This window comes from Mytilus edulis, chromosome 1, assembly GCF_963676685.1.
Source record: "Mytilus edulis chromosome 1, xbMytEdul2.2, whole genome shotgun sequence".
Taxonomy (NCBI): domain Eukaryota; kingdom Metazoa; phylum Mollusca; class Bivalvia; order Mytilida; family Mytilidae; genus Mytilus; species Mytilus edulis.
The window spans coordinates 87,895,545-87,913,454 of record NC_092344.1 but is presented as its reverse complement, the minus strand read 5'-3'; the positions used below and the strand labels follow the sequence as shown (position 1 = coordinate 87,913,454).

At 32.1% G+C, this 17,910-nt stretch overlaps 1 protein-coding gene across 4 annotated transcripts in view; it reads right to left on the bottom strand.

Annotated features, from left to right (window-relative positions):
* LOC139515451 (stabilin-2-like) overlaps nucleotides 1-17,910 on the bottom strand; it is a 62,019-nt gene that overhangs the window by 27,951 nt on the left and 16,158 nt on the right. For 2 of the 4 annotated variants that reach the window (XM_071305029.1, XM_071305041.1), the window contains exons 8-20: nucleotides 16,556-16,616; nucleotides 15,413-15,580; nucleotides 14,521-14,667; nucleotides 13,852-14,013; nucleotides 12,348-12,410; nucleotides 11,590-11,703; nucleotides 9,750-9,800; nucleotides 7,533-7,613; nucleotides 5,878-6,033; nucleotides 4,210-4,278; nucleotides 2,129-2,212; nucleotides 686-740; nucleotides 606-637 (exon numbers count right to left, since the gene is read on the bottom strand). In XM_071305029.1, coding sequence (XP_071161130.1) covers nucleotides 606-637; nucleotides 686-740; nucleotides 2,129-2,212; nucleotides 4,210-4,278; nucleotides 5,878-6,033; nucleotides 7,533-7,613; nucleotides 9,750-9,800; nucleotides 11,590-11,703; nucleotides 12,348-12,410; nucleotides 13,852-14,013; nucleotides 14,521-14,667; nucleotides 15,413-15,580; nucleotides 16,556-16,616 — 1,243 coding nt within the window. The other 2 variants (XM_071305022.1, XM_071305035.1) reach the window with 1 other exon arrangement.

Genomic DNA, 17,910 nt, shown 5'->3' with positions numbered 1-17,910 from the left:
CATAGATTATGGAAGCCTGCAAGACAACTAACCTCTCCTTCACCTGGTCATAGATTATGGAAGCCTGCAAGACAACTCACCTCCCCTTTACCTTGTCATAGATTATAAAAGCCTGCAAGACAACTCACCTCCCCTTTACCTGGTCATAGATTATGGAAGCCTGCAAGACAACTCACCTCCCCTTTACCTGGTCATAGATTATGGAAGCTTGCAAGACAACTCACCTCCCCTTTACCTAGTAGATTATGGAAGCCTGCAAGACAACTCACCTCCCCTTTACCTGGTCATAAATTATGGAAGCCTGCAAGACAACTAACCTCCCCTTCACCTGGTCATAGATTATGGAAGCCTGCAAGACAACTCACCTCCCCTTTACCTGGTCATAGATTATGGAAGCCTGCAAGACAACTCACCTCCCCTTCACCTGGTCATAGATTATGGAAGCCTGCAAGACAACTCACCTCCCCTTTACCTGGTCATAGATTATGGAAGCCTGCAAGACAACTCACCTCCCCTTTACCTGGTCATAGATTATGGAAGCCTGCAAGACAACTCACCTGCCCTTTACCTGGTCATAGATTATGGAAGCTTGCAAGACAACTCACCTGCCCATTATCTGAACATGGATTATGTAAGCCTGCAAGACAACTCACCTGCCCATTATCTGAGCATGGATTTTTGAAACCACCAGGACATGGATGACAGTCAATACTGTAGAAGTTTGTACAACATTGTTTCTTCTTCAAAAGACAAATTGTAAGTTAAGATCAGCTATGTTTAACAATTATGGATGTTTTAGAAAAAGAACAGTAGACTAAGCTGCATGATCTTTTTTATTGTTTTTATTGGGGGGCTTTGAACTAGCTGTCAGTAACTGAAAGTACACTCAGATCTGTATTTAGTGTCTTTTTAGTAGTGGGGATGTATAAGTACTCTGTCATGTCCGTTCTTTGTTTTTGTTAGATAAATTTCTGCTTTGTATCGATCTGATGAGTTATAAAGCTCAATTCATCTGATTTTTATAGTTTGTTTTTGAGTTGTACTGTTACACCACCATCCCAGGTTAAGGGGACAGTTGGTGCCTTCAAACTAGTTCAACCCGCCATATTCTGAATGTGCCTGTACCCAGTCAGGAGCCGTTAATTTAGTCGTTGTTGTTTGATGCTGTAAATCATATTTGTTTTTCTTTTATTATTTCGTTCATATATCAGGTCGTTATTTTTTTTGTTTGAATTGTTCTATATGTCATTTCAAGGCCTTTTATAGCTGACTGTATGGTATGGGTTTTGCTCATTGTTGAAGGCTGTACAATGATCAATAGTTGTTAACTTTTATTGCATTTGGTGTATTTTACCCCTATGTTCTATTTTCAGCCATGGCAGCCATCTTGGTTGGTTGGCCGGGTCGCCGGACACATTTTTAAACTAGATACCCCAATGATGATTGTGGCCAAGTTTGGTTTAATTTAGCCCAGTAGTTTTAGAGGAGAAAATTTTTGTAAAAGCTAACGACGGGCAACGACGACGACGACGGATGCCACGTGATGGGAAAAGCTCACTGGGCCCTTTGGGCCAGGTGAGCTAAAAATGGTTTGTTCTGAACTGAATTTAATTTGTTTTGTTGTTTTATCAATGTATTTTTTGATTTTTCTTTTAAAATAAAACTTGTAAAAAGGTAGCTATACTTCTACCAATGTGTTCATCAAATCTGTATGTCACAAGTCAGCAAACGAAATGCATTACTAAAATACATAAAAAAAACTCTTTTTATCAATAACATGTACTGGTATTTGAATCTGCACTATGTACAAAGCCTTGTCAGTTGACTCCTTTTGCTGTTTGACTAATGACTTACATTTGATTTGGTTACAGATCATAAGTCGTCTGTTTTATAACTTGCTAAAAATGAGAGTGAGTTAGAGCATAGGGCACCAAATAACGAGAGCCTTAACTCATACTTGAAACATCAGTCATAACTCTTAATTTTAATTCTTTTGTATTGCTTGGTTGCTGTCTTGTTGACATTTGTCAAATCTTGCTTTCATGAAATTTTATTTAATGCATTGGTTATAAGTATTATATTTAAACATGACAAACTCATAAGTAAATTATATATTTTAATTACTTACAATATGAGTTCTGTTACAAACTTGAGCACAACCACGTAGACTCATGCGGTATATATTGTAGGTACATCCTGTTCTAACCTCATCCTGTTATAATTAACCAAAAATATATGACTATGGATTTCAGCAACAGAAGAATGTAACTGAAGCTTGAAATGTATCTAATTGATATTAAATAATAATTGAAAACGTTGTTACAAAAAGGGAAATAAATGTTAATAATAATAATAAAAATAAATTCTTTATTTAAAGAGGGTAAATTCAGTTAGTTACAATAAACTAATATTCCCTGAGGCCCTCACATACAAATAACATTACAATCAAAAACAGATATTTACACATACACAACAGGCCCAGTGGATTTTGCTTTTTTCCACCAGCCTACCGTGGACAGCCCACCCATGCCCACTCCAGCTATAATCTCTTTTTTTGTAAAAGTATTGATTATAATTGCTTATCTGCTTTTTTTCAATTTATTGTACTTGCAAGTCTTTTGATTAAACAGAAGAAATTGCATGCCCACTCCTATGGGTGGTCAGAGTGGACAAGATAGAAATTTTGCCCACCAGGTGCCCACTCCCACTGTGGATGGGTGGACAAAGCAAAATCCACCTGTCTGAGCTGTAGTGTAGTTAATTTACAGTCAAGTGATTCAATTTCATATTATTAACATGATAAGATATAAAGCTATTCAAGATGTATATGTAGTCAAACGATCAAATCTAAATAAAAAAATATACAAATACATTGTAGAAAACATAATCTTATTAGGACTCTTTTAGATACTTCTTGATACTTTGTTTAAAAGTATATGTGTTTTGAGTTTTACGCATTTTGGGTGGTAGTCCATTCCATAACACTGATCCTGAATAAACAAAAGATTTCTTAAATAGCTCAGTTTTTGGCTTAGGAACTATCAGATTACCTTGAGTGACACTTCTCAGGGAGTAAGGATTATTATCTGATTTCAGTTTAAACTTTTAAACTAGGAACATTATGCTTGCATACATTTATATAGAAGTAAATATTTATGGTATTTGATTCTATTGTCAACTGCCATCCAACCAAGTTCTTTAAATAAGAGGGCTGAGGGAGATAAAGGATCTGCATCTATAATTAATCTTGCTGCCATTTTTTGGAGTTTTAAAATTTTTGTTATCCGTTTATTTTTACATTTACCCCAAATGATACAGCAGTAGTCAATTAGGGGCAGAATATACCCAATGTATTATGTTTTCCTTGCATTTATATCTAAAGATTTTTTTATCTTAGAAAGAAGGTATATTCTGGATAATATATTAGCACAAATTCGGTCAATTTGATTTCTCCAGTTAAGTTTGCTGTCAATTTTAACACCTAATAATTTTTCACATGAAGAATTTTGTAATACTTTTGAATATATCATCAAGTTTGGTTGATAAGTCTGAATTGATAGATTCTGATTTGTTCCAGTAACCAAACATTTAGTTTTATTTGCATTAATGAACATGGTATTCCAAATGGGCTCCATGTATGCACTAAGACAAATTTCTTTATTACAAATTAATTTTTTTTGGTAAATTTATAAAAAAAAAAATGACATTAGTATTAAATAGTTATCAAAAGTACCAGGCTTATAATTTGATAGGCCAGAGTCTAGGGCTTTCAAAACGGTCATATATTCCGAACAATTGTATAATATCCAGTAAAAAGTCTGGCTGGGCAAAGCATGAAACGGTCATCTACATTTTAGTTTTCAAGGCTTTTTCAGTCATTTTAACAGCTAGACGTGCATTTCGTCTACATAAGACTCATCAGTGACGCTTAGATCAAATAGTTAAAAAGCGAAACAAGTGTACAGTTGAAGATCATTGAGGACCCAAAATTTCAAAAAGTTGTGCCAATTAGGGTTAAGGTAATCTATGCCTGGGATAACAAAAACCTTAGTATTATGAACTCAGATGAAAAAAAACCTTGTTTTTCGATAGATTGAATGTGTTATTCCCTAAAAATGTGTTGCTTACACAAAATAATGAAAAAATCTTAATATGCTATAGAATAATTTTGCTTATTACAAGAAAAGTATTTATCTTATTTTATCTTACCTTGATAGGGACATCTGTAGAGCTTGGACATTTCAAATCTTCTGTAGTTATACATGGTCCACATCGTCCCTGTAATATGTAAACTGCTTATAAGCTAATTCAATACTAGAAAAATAAAAGTTATAAATTTCTTTCTTAACATGAAGATATCCATATTGCATTTTAAGCTTTGCCTTTTTGATGTTTGATTTTACTAATTTTACTGAAATTTCTTAGAGAGAAAAACTAGACGCTCTCAAGAGCCTGTATCACTCACCTGACTCTAATCGGGTTTTTGAAATCATATAAAAAAAAAAAAAATTTGGCTACAAAGTAACAACACTTGGCCACCACCTCATTAGGAAAGGAACATTTATGCTATGTTTGGTTTCATTCAATTCAGTGGTTCTCTAGAAGAAGACTTTTGTATGCATTTCCCATAAGGTCCTATGGTAAACAAAGTCACCCCACTGGCGGCCATCTTGGATGTTGGATCGGCTACAAAGTAAAAACACTTGGTCAGCACTTCATAAGGAACATTCATACTATGTTTGGTTTCATTCCATTCAGTGGTTCTCTAAAAGAAGTCATTTGTATGCATTTCCCATAGGGTCCTATGTTAAACTAAGTCCCCTGCTGGCGGCCATATTGGATGATGGATCAGCTACAAAGTAACAACACTTGGTCATCATCTCATAAGGAATATTTATACTATGTTTGGTTTCATGCCATTCAATGGTTCTCTAAAAGAAGTCATTTGTATGCATTTTCCAAAGGGTCTTATGTTAAACTAAGTCTCCCCCCTGGCGGCCATCTTGGATGATGGATCGGCTACAAAGTAACAACACTTGGTCAGCACCTCATAAGTAACATTCATGCTATGGTTGGTTTCATTCCATTCAGAGGTTCTCTAAAAGAAGACATTTGTATGTATTTCCCATTGGGTCCTATAAACTAAGTCCCCCACTGGCAGCCATCTTAGATTATTTATCGGCTACAAAGTAAGAACACTTGGTCATCACCTCATAGGGAACATTCATACTATGTTTGGTTTCATTCTATTCGGTGGTTCTCTAAAAGAAGTCATTTGTATGAATTTTCCAGTAGGGTCCTATGTTAAACTAAGTCCCCCGCTGGTGGCCATCTTGGATGATGGATTGGCTACAAAGTAACAACACATGGTTAGCACCTCATAAGGAACATTTATGCTATGTTTGGTTTCATTCCATTCAGTAGTTCTCTAGAAGAAGTTAAAAATGTAAAAAGTTAACGATGACGACGACGGACGACGACGACGGACGCCAAGTGATGAGAAAAGCTCACTTTGCCCTTCGGGCCAGGTGAGCTAAAAAATGGTTTGAAAATTGATTAAACGGTTACCTTAATTCAAATTTGCCACCCTCAATATTCTTGCATGTAGTTTTGATGTAACAAATTAATGCAATCATAAGTGGTGAACATTTCCCTTTAAGGGACGTACATGATGAATGGACAAGGACAATACAACTTATGCACCCTCCCCTAAGGGAAGGGCAAACTAAAAGTTGTTCACAATGGAATTGATCTATTATGCAATAAAATACTACAGCTTACTTTTATTTGGATGAACCACCAGTATCAGAATAAATTATATCTAAAAATGTGACATTATTGTTTTTACAGAAAAAACATAATACTAAATAAACAAACCACTACTATTTCTGATGTTTCTTCATCACATTGACTTGGGAGAAGTGAGTTGATATGTCCAGGTAGAAGTACAGATGTTATATGATGGTAAAGACCATTGATAGCTGGTATATCTGTTTGTGTTATACTGATATTTTTGTTTAACACTATCTGTCCCTACAATATAAATCAATTGGTTTTTAAAAGAAATGTGTTTAAGTCATTTGTTAGCTAATAAATCTTTAAATGTCACACTCACCTTAGGCTACATTTAAACTATTTCAGAAGGAATTTTTTAATACTTTTTGGTCTCAGAGCTGACTGACTTCTTCTGTTCTTCACAGTCACTAAGACAGCACACTTCTGCAAGATTATGAACTTTCCAATCTTTTTTGAGTTCAATAGATTTAAACCTTGACTGTGATCTTAAGGTGAAGAAATTGAGAGAGTACCTTATGTTCACCTCCATTATGCATCAGCTAGATTTTGTTTCAAAGAATGAAGTCCTTTGTTCTTTGATAATAAATGTAATTCACCTCCAGTGTTTCATTTCAATTATGCCTTCACAGGGCGCATTGCATTTGAGCCAATTTTTAAAAAATCCAATCTTTCATTTGCGCCACAAGTTTATATTTCGTTGTCGCCAAAAAATAAAAACTTCTTTTGCACCATTTTACAGGTAATGTATAAAGAAAAAGTTAAATATCCATTGTTCTATCGTGAATAAAATTTGTTTCTACAACATTTCCCCTGGATAATTGAAGGAGTTCATACTCATTTCAAATACAAAACTAATTTAGGTTTAAAATTATATAGTTTGAGGTGTCAAGAATAGATAGACATTGTCAGTTCAGAGACAAACAGAGAAAATAAGTATTTAATTCAGGATAGCCATACATATAGGTTATCATATGTTCTGCAAAATTGCGACAAGTTGTTTGGGTGTACGAAAAAAAACTTGAAAGCCAGAAGATAATAAAGCAATTATTAAAACTTTTAATGAACATGCTAGTCAAAATCCAATTTTCAAATCAAACATAGAATAATTTAAATATGTATAGATTACCATAATAGTATATTAGTTTTCTCATTCAAATTGTGTTATATTTGTCATTTCGGAACCTTTAATATCTGACTATGGGGTATGGGCTTTCCTCATTGTTGATGATGACCTATAATAGTTGTTAATTTCTATGTTATTTTGTCTCTTGTGGAGAGTAGTTTAATTTTTTGGCAATCATACCAAACGTTTTTTAAATTTATCTAAATGAATTTAGTTGAGTTTTTTTTTGTTTTTATTAGAGCAAACACGTACAATTTCTTCAATTGTCCTATATATGTATCCCTTACAATGTATCAAAAATTATTTTGAACAAGGTTTTTTTTCAGGAATGGAATAAAATCATCTATCTACAAATGACTTTAAATATATACCTGTATGTTTACCTGTAAATGGCGCAAATGAAATGTTTTATTTTTGACACAAATGAAATATGGTTTGTGGTGCAATTGAAATTCCAATTGGCGCAAAAGCAAAGCACCAACTTCACAATAGAAAAAATAATTGTGGATTCTGAAAACCTAACCAAAATAATTCAAAATAACTTATCACTGATGGGCCCTGAAAAAAAATTTGAAAAACATCTTTAAACATTATGAAATATAAATATGTTTACCTTTTCAGTTACATTAACAGCTATTTCTACATCAGCCTGAGACTTAATTCTGTCTAAATCTATCAATTCAGCTGCTTCAATCTAAAACAAAACAAAAAAGGCAGTTTGTAAAGTCTTTTCTTTCTTTTTATAGAATATCTATAACTTTAACTAGAGGCTCTAAAGAGCCTGTGTCGCTCACCTTGGTCTATGTGCATATTAAACAAAGGACACAAATTGATTCATGACAAAATTGTATTTTGGTGATGGTGATGTGTTTGAAGTTCTTACTTTACTGAACGATTTTGCTTCTTACAATTATATCTATAATGAACTTTGCCCATTAGTAACAGAGAACTCTATTTGGTAAAAATTTACATAAATTTACCAAATTAATGAAAATTGTTAAAAATTGACTATAAAGGGCAATAACTCCTTAAGGGGTCAATTGACCATTTAGGTCATGTTGACTTATTTGTAGATCTTACTTTGCTGAACATTATTGCTGTTTACAGTTTATAGCTATCTATAATAGTATTCAAGATAACCAAAAACGGCAAAATTTCTTTAAAAATTACCAATTGGAGGGCAGCAACCCAACAACCAGTTGTCCAATTCATCTGAAAAATTCAGGGCAGATAGATATTGACTTGATTAACAATTTAACTTCTTGTCAGATTTGCTCTAGATGCTTTGGTTCCATAGTTATAAGCCAAAAACTGCATTTTACCCCTATGTTCTATTTTTAGCCGTGGCGGCCATCTTGGTTGAATGGCCAGGTCATCGGACACATTTTTCAAACTAGATACCCCAAAGATGATTGTGGCCTAGTAGTTTCAGTGGAGATTTTGTAAAAGATTACTTAGATTTATGAACTAGAGGCTCTAAAGAGCCTGTGTCGCTCACCTTGGTCTATGTGCATATTAAACAAAGGACACAAATGGATTCATGACAAAATTGTATTTTGGTGATGGTGATGTGTTTGAAGTTCTTACTTTACTGAACGATTTTGCTTCTTACAATTATATCTATAATGAACTTTGCCCATTAGTAACAGAGAACTATATTTGGTAAAAATTTACATAAATTTACCAAATTAATGAAAATTGTTAAAAATTGACTATAAAGGGCAATAACTCCTTAAGGGGTCAATTGACCATTTAGGTCATGTTGACTTATTTGTAGATCTTACTTTGCTGAACATTATTGCTGTTTACAGTTTATCGCTATCTATAATAGTATTCAAGATAACCAAAAACGGCAAATTTTTTTTAAAAATTACCAATTGGAGGGCAGCAACCCAACAACCAGTTGTCCAATTCATCTGAAAAATTCAGGGCAGATAGATATTGACTTGATTAACAATTTAACTTCTTGTCAGATTTGCTCTAGATGCTTTGGTTTCATAGTTATAAGCCAAAAACTGCATTTTACCCCTATGTTCTATTTTTAGACGTGGCGGCCATCTTGGTTGAATGGCCAGGTCATCGGACACATTTTTCAAACTAGATACCCCAAAGATGATTGTGGCCTAGTAGTTTCAGTGGAGATTTTGTAAAAGATTACTTAGATTTATGAAAAATGGTTAAAGATTGACTATAAAGGGCAATAACTCCTAAAGGGGTCAACTGACCATTTTGGTCATGTTGACTTATTTGTAGATCTTATTTTGCTGAACATTATTGCTGTTTACAATTTATCTCTATCTATAATAATATTCAAGATAATAACCAAAAACAGCAAAATTTCCTCAAAATTACCAATTCAGGGGCAGCAACCCAACAACCGATTGACCGATTCATCTGAAAATTTCAGGGCAGATAGATCTTGACCTGATAAACATTTTTACCCCATGTCAGATTTCCTCAAAATGCTTTGGTTTTTGGGCCAGGTGAGCTAAAAATGAGAAGGAGTTTCTTTGCTACAATCTCATCGAAGAGCAATAGCCAAGAAACTGAGTTTGAAAGACTATAAATATTCTGTTTATTGTTATTTTATTATCCAACACTGATAACTTATGATCAGTAAGTTAAGATTGAAAGTTATCACCAAGAAACATCAATTGAAAATTTGAGAAAAAAATAAACAATAACTATTATTACACATTATCATCTTTCATCAAATTAATTTCAAACACATTAAAATGTGTTACAACTTTTTACTCAAAACATATACTGTTATATTCAATAAGTTATACTAATAACTTTTGCTCACTGATTACTATCAAAATAAACATACCACTCCATCAAATATATGGTTTAAAAGTATCTGTCTTAGTGAATTAACACCCTACAAATTGAAAATACTATTATTACATCATTTCACAAATGGAAAGTCATCATCAATAATGATCATTATACTTTATTTCCTCCTAAAGGAGATTAACAATAGACAACATGTGTATATAACGCACAATTACAAAATTAAGAAATCATAAATGAACAAGAATGTGTCCCTAGTACATGGATGTCCAATCGGCACTATCATTTTCTATGTTCAGTGGACCATGAAAATGGGATAAAATCTCTAATTTGGCGTTAAAATTATAAAGATCATATCATAGGGTACAAGTTTACAAAGTTTTAAGTTGATTGGACTTCAACTTCATCAAAAACTACCTCGACCAAAAACTTTAGCCTTAAGCTGGACAGACAGATAAACGGACAAACGGACGGACGGACGCACAGACCAGAAAACATAATGCCCATAAATGGGGCATAAAATGTTACTTAATATTTTGGATGTTAACTATCTACAGTCTGCAGTATTTTAGAAAGAACAAGAATGTCTCCATAGTGCAAGGATGCCCAACTCTCACTATCATTTTCTATGTTCAGTGGACCATGAAATTGTGGTAAAATCTCTAATTTGACAATAAAATTAGAAAAATTACCATAAGGAACATGTGTATTCAGTTTCAATTTTAATGGACATCAACTTCATCAAAAACTACTTTGACCAAAAACTTTTACCTGAAGAAGGACAGACAGACGGATGAAAAACATAATGCCCATAAATGAAGCATAAAAATCATTCATGAAGGACAGCAAAACAGTGCTCTGGTGTTAAAATGTCCCAGAGATCTTCCTGATTGCCTAGGAGACAACTTGAAATACTCTCGCTTGATTTAGAAAACAGAGTGTTTATGAAATTGCCACTAATCAATTCAATTAATCAATCATATAGCACAAGTCTCTGTGTTTGTGGTTCTGTGTAGACTTATTTGATGAGTCTAGTCCAAAATTTACATCTTTTGCTGTTAAAAGTCTGCCAGAAGTTATAGGGAAATCTTAATTTCTTACTTGTAGCAAGAGAACAAGTTTGGTTACCATTTTTTTCATTTTCCTTTTCTTAAGGCATATTATAAGACCTATCTTTTATTTCAACATTCTATCTCATAGATTTCTTTTTATTCACAACAAAGAGATTTTTTCATGACCTATCTGTGCGAATTTGAACAACTTTGTACCACTTGTAGCTTGAAAAATAGCATAGTGAACCATACATTTTATTATATTTTTGAAAATAATATTTTTACAAGTGTAGACTATTTTTGGTTGATTTTTAATGGTTTTCAAGTAGCATTTTAAAGGGGAGGGAACTCTAGAGCAGTGCATTTTCTGAAGAAGTCTATGTGGAATTTTCCTATTTTGTATTTTAGCTGGAAAAAACGTAAGGTGACCCTATCTTTTCTTTTGATATCCTTAAAAGCATTGTCTAAAAGCTATCTTTTCTTTCGATTAATTCTTAAAGCATTGTCCAAAAGCTATCTTTTGGTATTTTATTTAACAATTCTTTCATTTACTTTAGCCTCTAATCACATAATGATGTTTTTTCCTGTATAATCCATACACAATGTGTCATTTTGTCACAACCTTTAGCTTGAGAAAATGCACGGTGACCTATCATTTTTATTATATTTTTGAACATATATCAATGTATACTATGTTTTGGCAAAGTATGAACAAATTCTATCATTTTTACTTTAGACTCCCATACCACCTTAAATGAGAAAAGGACTTATATCTTTAAAATATTTTTGGTTGTTTCAAAGATCTTCATATTTTTGTAAGATTACCTCAGGTGATGTAAAATGATCAAGAGCATTTTCAGGTAGACTGTCCCAGGCAGAGTTTTCTGGTGTAAACATTGTTATATTTGTTGCTTTAACATGGTTAGTCATACCAGCTTTCTAAAATAGATATAATCATATGTAATTTTAAGTTACATGTTAACACTGACTCCATACCTTAACAAAAACAAAATAATATTTATGAAATATACACATAAAACTTTCCTGAATTAATATATCGAATTCTACAAAAGTTTACTTATAAGGCCTCACTGAAGTTATACAATCAGGTCAAGAAATCAAGAAGATATTTATGATACTACAATGAAGTATATAAATATGGTTCAAATATAGAACCATATACCATATGTGGTTCTTGCAAGTAGAAAAATAGCTTGAAAATAGATTGTTGTGAATATGTAAGAATCAAATCTTCCCTTATTCAACCATACCAAGTAAACTATAAAATTGTAAATGAAAATAGCTGCAAAGTGGACAAGAAGGAACCAAACACGAAATAAAATATCCACAAAAATAACTTGGTTTACAGTATGTAATGATTTTCTATTTTTATGATAAGTACATGCAACCCTCTAAAATCAAACAATAATAATAAATCTACTTTTAAATCTTTGTCAAAACTTGAGAAGTTGGTAATGCTCAAAACAATTTATATACAAGTCTTTAAAAATGACAAACAAAATAGTTCAAAATTGTGCATTTTAAAGCTTTTTATACAGATATTAACTTCTACATAAACATACTTCAATCAAAGACTCTAATCTGCTGTATTTTTCTTCTGCTTTAATTAAATCCAGCATAGATCTCTATAAGAAAAGTGTAAAGATATATAAAATAAATAGGGTATACAATCAGCACCAAAAAAAATCAAAATAATTTGATAACAAGAATGTGTCCACAGTACACAGATGCTCTACTCACACTATCATTTTTTATGTTCAGTGGACTGCGAAATTGGGATCAAAACTGTAATTTGGCATTGAAATAAGAAAAATCATATCATAGGGAACATGTGTACTAAGTTTCAAATTGATTGAACTTCAACTTCTTCAAAAACTACCTTGACCAAAAACTTTAACCTGAAGCAGGACAGATGGACGAACGAACGAACGAATGAACGGACCAAAACACCAGAAAACATAATGCCCCTCTACTACCATAGGTGGGGCATAAAAAAGCAGACGTAAAAAAAGTCATCGCCTGTGCTACCAAATATGACTGGATATTACTACATTGTGTTTTGTGTACTATTGTTTGTCTGTTTGTCTTTTTGTTTTTTTCTTTTTTAGCCATGGTGTTGTCAGTTAATTTCGATTGATGAGTTTGAATGTCCCCCTGGTATCTTTTGTCCCTCTTTTAATTAAAAGCAGATTTAAAGAATCTATCAGAACAAAATCACAGCAAAATTTCAAGACCATTAAAATAATACAAAATGAATTTTATTGATATGTAAGTGATGTTCAATTGGTTGTACCTATAAGGAATCATCTTAACATTTGACCATGTTGGAGCTTATTTCTAGCTTATGGAGATCTAAGGAAAAGTATCTATCTAATTAAGTGATTTTACAACTTTTAAATTTTCAAACACAATATGGACTTAATGTTTGTATCAATGACCCGGGCAGGGTTCCATTCCCTCATAGAAACACAGAAAAAGATTTATGATTAATCATTATCTTTATGATATTTTTTTGTGTAGTCCATATTATATAAATAATTCAGTGTTATGTATAAAAATAAGGAGATGTGGTATGATTGCCAACAAAACTACAATTTACCAAAGTTCAAATGAAATGGATGTAAACAATTCATTTAAATAGCATGTAGGCAGGACTATCAATAAATCTGAAAGAGCAGTTTTAGTCTGCCAAAAAAAGGTAGCTACTAGTATGTTTATTACAAATAAATTAGTTCAAAGTAGGCAGCTTTTGGAATACAATGAAAAACAGGTCCATACCACCTAAGAGAATGAGATAAAAACATAACTAACAAGAAAATTCAATAATTTTGAAATTTCATTTCTTTAAAGTCTCAGATAGAAATTATTGTGATGTTTTTATCATTGCAAAAAATGCAACTGGGTTAAAATCGAAATAATTAAAACTCGCTCTTTGAAATTTTTGCATATGAATCAAACAGAATTTTTCTGAATATCGCAAAAATTAAAATCCAATTTTAGTCTTAATTGACAAAATCGTGATAATAAATGCACACAATAATTTCTGTATTTACAGTATTCATATACCTTAGGGTCACCTTTGACCTCAGGAGTCTTTGTTAACATTTTGCCAATAACATGTACAACTCCATTTGCTGCAATTATGTTCTCTTTTAATACTGTTGTTTTAGATGCTCTTTGACCTACTGACCCTGGTAGCTTGTATCGATAAAATAGATCACCATGTTTCTAAAAATATATGATTTCATATGACTATTTTTGCTCTTTGCACTAGCATTTTGCGTTCAATCAAATGTAATTTTCATTGTGACAACAATAAAACACAAATACAATTAGAAGATCAAATGAATTATATATCTCAATCTGAATGAAAAGGTTGTTTTTCTTGAGTATATGCTTATTCTTAACAAAATATCATTATAACACTATTTAAGTATCAAAAAAATTATTTCTTTGTGATTAAAGTACCGGTAGTATAATTTTCACTCAATCTATTTCATGAACAAAAATGAATCAATCTTTGTATGTGTATGATTAACATGATTTTTTTTCACTTGTAATTCACATAAAATTATCTATGAAAATTCAGGGTATTACCTTATTAAGTTGTTGATGTTCAATGATATATATTTCAAATACAATTTCAAAGCTACAACAAGGTGTATTTCAGCAAAGAAAAAATAATCTCTGAAAAACAATAACACATTTATAAGCCTTGTCTATATTTTATAATACCGTTTTTGCTTGAATGTTTGCAGGGATCCCTTGTAATGTATACACATCATTGGCCTCAGCTAACTTGTCAAGTGTCCATTCTCCTACTAATATATGTTGTCGCAAAACCTGCTTAGCTGTATCTGCATCTGCCACAAATTCTTCAAACTGTAAACAAAATTGGATATATATAATGACTGGAAATGTATGATGTAATGAATGTCTGTAAGTTCTTAGACATGGCTTTATTAGATTTTACAGCCCAAACCAATATTCTCTAAAAGAAACTCTTACAAAACCAATGTTAGCTTCTTAATTACAGCAAAATGCATTGAGTGTGTAGGTAAAGGTAATATCTTTGGCTAGCTTGCTTGCTAGTTGATCTGCAAAGTCATTATAAATATAAAAAAGAAGATTTGGTATGATTGCCAATGAGACAACTGTCCACAAGAGACCAAAATGACACAGAAATTAACAACTATAGGTCACTGTATGGCCTTCAACAATGAGCAAAGCCCATACCGCATAGTCAGCTATAAAAGGCCCTGAAATAACAATGTAAAACAATTCCTTATTTATGTACAAGAAATGAACGAAAAACAAATATGAAACACATCAACAAACGACAAGCACTGAATTACAGACTCCTGACTTGGGACAGGCATAACATAAGGTTAGTTACATTAACCTCCTTTAAGAGTAGACTAGTCAGACAGATAACTGATATATCTGTCCATAAGGACTAGACTACCCCAAAAAGGAGGTTAGTATACCTTACCTAATAATGATTTAACAGTTCAGCGAGCAAGCAAGCTAGTCCAAGATTTTACCTTCACCTACACACTCAATGAATTTTGCTGTAAAGGAAATTTCTTTAAGTAAATGTTACGTAAATATTATTTGTAATACATACACTCTGTCTACCAAGAACTGTCCTAAATCCACCATCTGTTGGGATAAACAGTGTAAACGGTCCATTGTTTCGTAGTTCCTTGTAATAATGCTCTGACACCAGTCGACTTGCATAGTTCATCTTTCCTTTAACCTTGTTATCTCCAAAATTGTTCAAGTCTTCAATAAGCTAAATATAAACAGGAAAATAAATTAGAAACATGAGTTATATGGTCAATAATCATCAGAATATTGTACACATGTATGTTACTTCATATACAATATTACATTACAATGTGATTTTCAACCATGATCTTGATTTTTTGGGGTCAATTTCCATAATTTTTACACATTTTTGCTACACCATTGTTTTATCAAGTTCTTATAATCATGATGATTTAAGCATACTGAATGTTAACAAGAAAATTAAGTGTGTAAAAATTCAACTAAAAACAAAACATCAGTAATGCTCAATTTTAGTTTTTTTTTCTCCAAAACTGACAGTAATACATAGAACAGTACTTCATAGATATTTAAACATGTAATTACACCTTATGTAAGAATCCTGGGTTTTGATTGGTTGATAGCCAGTGTATTTTTCACCAATTCATTGTTATCAAACGAATATCGTTCATTTTTTAACTCCGCCGGGGTATTTACCAAAAAGGATTTGCCTTTTTTACCTTACCCTCTCTGCCGTGGTATTTGCCAAAAAATACTCTATCCGACTGGACGTTTGTAACGTCACGATCATCAATGCGTTTTAGAACATTAACATTCGGTGTAATTAAACAGATATATCATGTTCTTGAGGGGTATTTGCGACAAATACCAGTCTTGAGAATGAATTTCCCTCGCCTTACGGCTCGTGAAATTTAACATTTTATTAAAACATATGACAATCCATTATATAAGTCCATCTCTTTGTGGGTAATTAAACTCATCATAGATACCAGGACTAAATTTAGTATATACGCCAGACGCGCGTTTCGTCTACAAAAGGTGGATATCTTCTAGTTGTAATAAAGATTTTTCAAAGAAATCAATAGTACACATTTGGGACTGTATAATATATATATATATGTCTGCTGCTATGGTATTGAAACATATAATATAACTATATCAGCTTTATTATTGTAACATTTAATTATGAATATATACATACATCAGCTATATTATTGTAACATGAAATCCCATCTCCTCCATATCCTTCATTACATGTACAGCTAAAAAATATTCAAAATTAAGTTTGTACATGAAGAATCTGATGGAATATTTACACTAGAGTTTCTCTTTTTAAATTTGGTAGTGGGCATTAATAAAGTTATGCATCTTTTAAATACGTCAAAAGTTCTGAGTAAGGAAAATTTGTATTATTGATATAAGATGTAAAGTTTAAAAAAGTTTGTGCCCTTGGCTTTATTTTGCAGACAGACTTCCCAAACTTATTTGCAACACTCCTTTTTCAGTTGGCAAAAATAATATTGGATATTATAAATATCCATCTAGGCATTTAAAAATTCTAAGTCAGACACAATTTAGTAAATTTAACATGTTTAAATATTGGGAGTTTAATTTGAACTAATTTTGTGACCTTGAAATGAAGCTAGGTTATGATTTAAATGTATGCCATGCAGCCAGATTTATCAACCTTATTCACTGTACAACCTCTGCTGTTCAGCAGAGATACTAGCAAGGAACAAAAATATTTTCTGAACAGTACATGACTTAAAACCACAAACAGACATAAGCGATTGACAGACAGATTGGCAGAATGTTTTATAAACGTAACCTTGTCTGCAGGCATTATAGCAATATAATAATTTAAATAAACACCTGCGCCATGAGCGCATGATACGCCCGTAATCTTGTGTGTAAGAATTATGCAATGATCATCAATAGTTTGAGATACAGTGCGACATGTGAAAAAAAACCTTTTATAACAAAAAACTCAATTACATCAAATAAAATTTTGAATCGAGACCAAAAAGTATACAGATCCTAGGATTAATATAATAAAGAAGTGTGTAAAGTTTTAAGCAATAATCATGAATTGCTTTTGAGATACGGCGCGACATGTGAACCCACCCCCTTTTGTTTTACTTAAAACTCAATATCTCTAAAATAAAGTTTTGAATCAAAACCAAAGAGTATAAAGATCTTTAGATTAATATAACAAAAAAGTGTGTAATTTTTTTTAGCAATAATCATAAATCGTTTTTGAGATACGGCACAACATTTAAAAAAAAACATTCCCCCTTTTTACAAAATATTCAATAACTCAAAAATATTTTTTTTATTCATTACCAAAAAGTATACAGATCTTAAGATTAGTATAACTAAGAAGTGTGTAAAGTTTTAAGCAAATATCATACATTGTTTTTTGAGATATGGCGCGATATGTGAAAAAAACACACCCTTGTTTTAGTTGCAAAGTCCTGTATCTCAAAAAGTTTTAATTTTATTTTCACCAAAAAGTATACAGATCTTTTGACCATCATAAGAAACAACTATATTAAG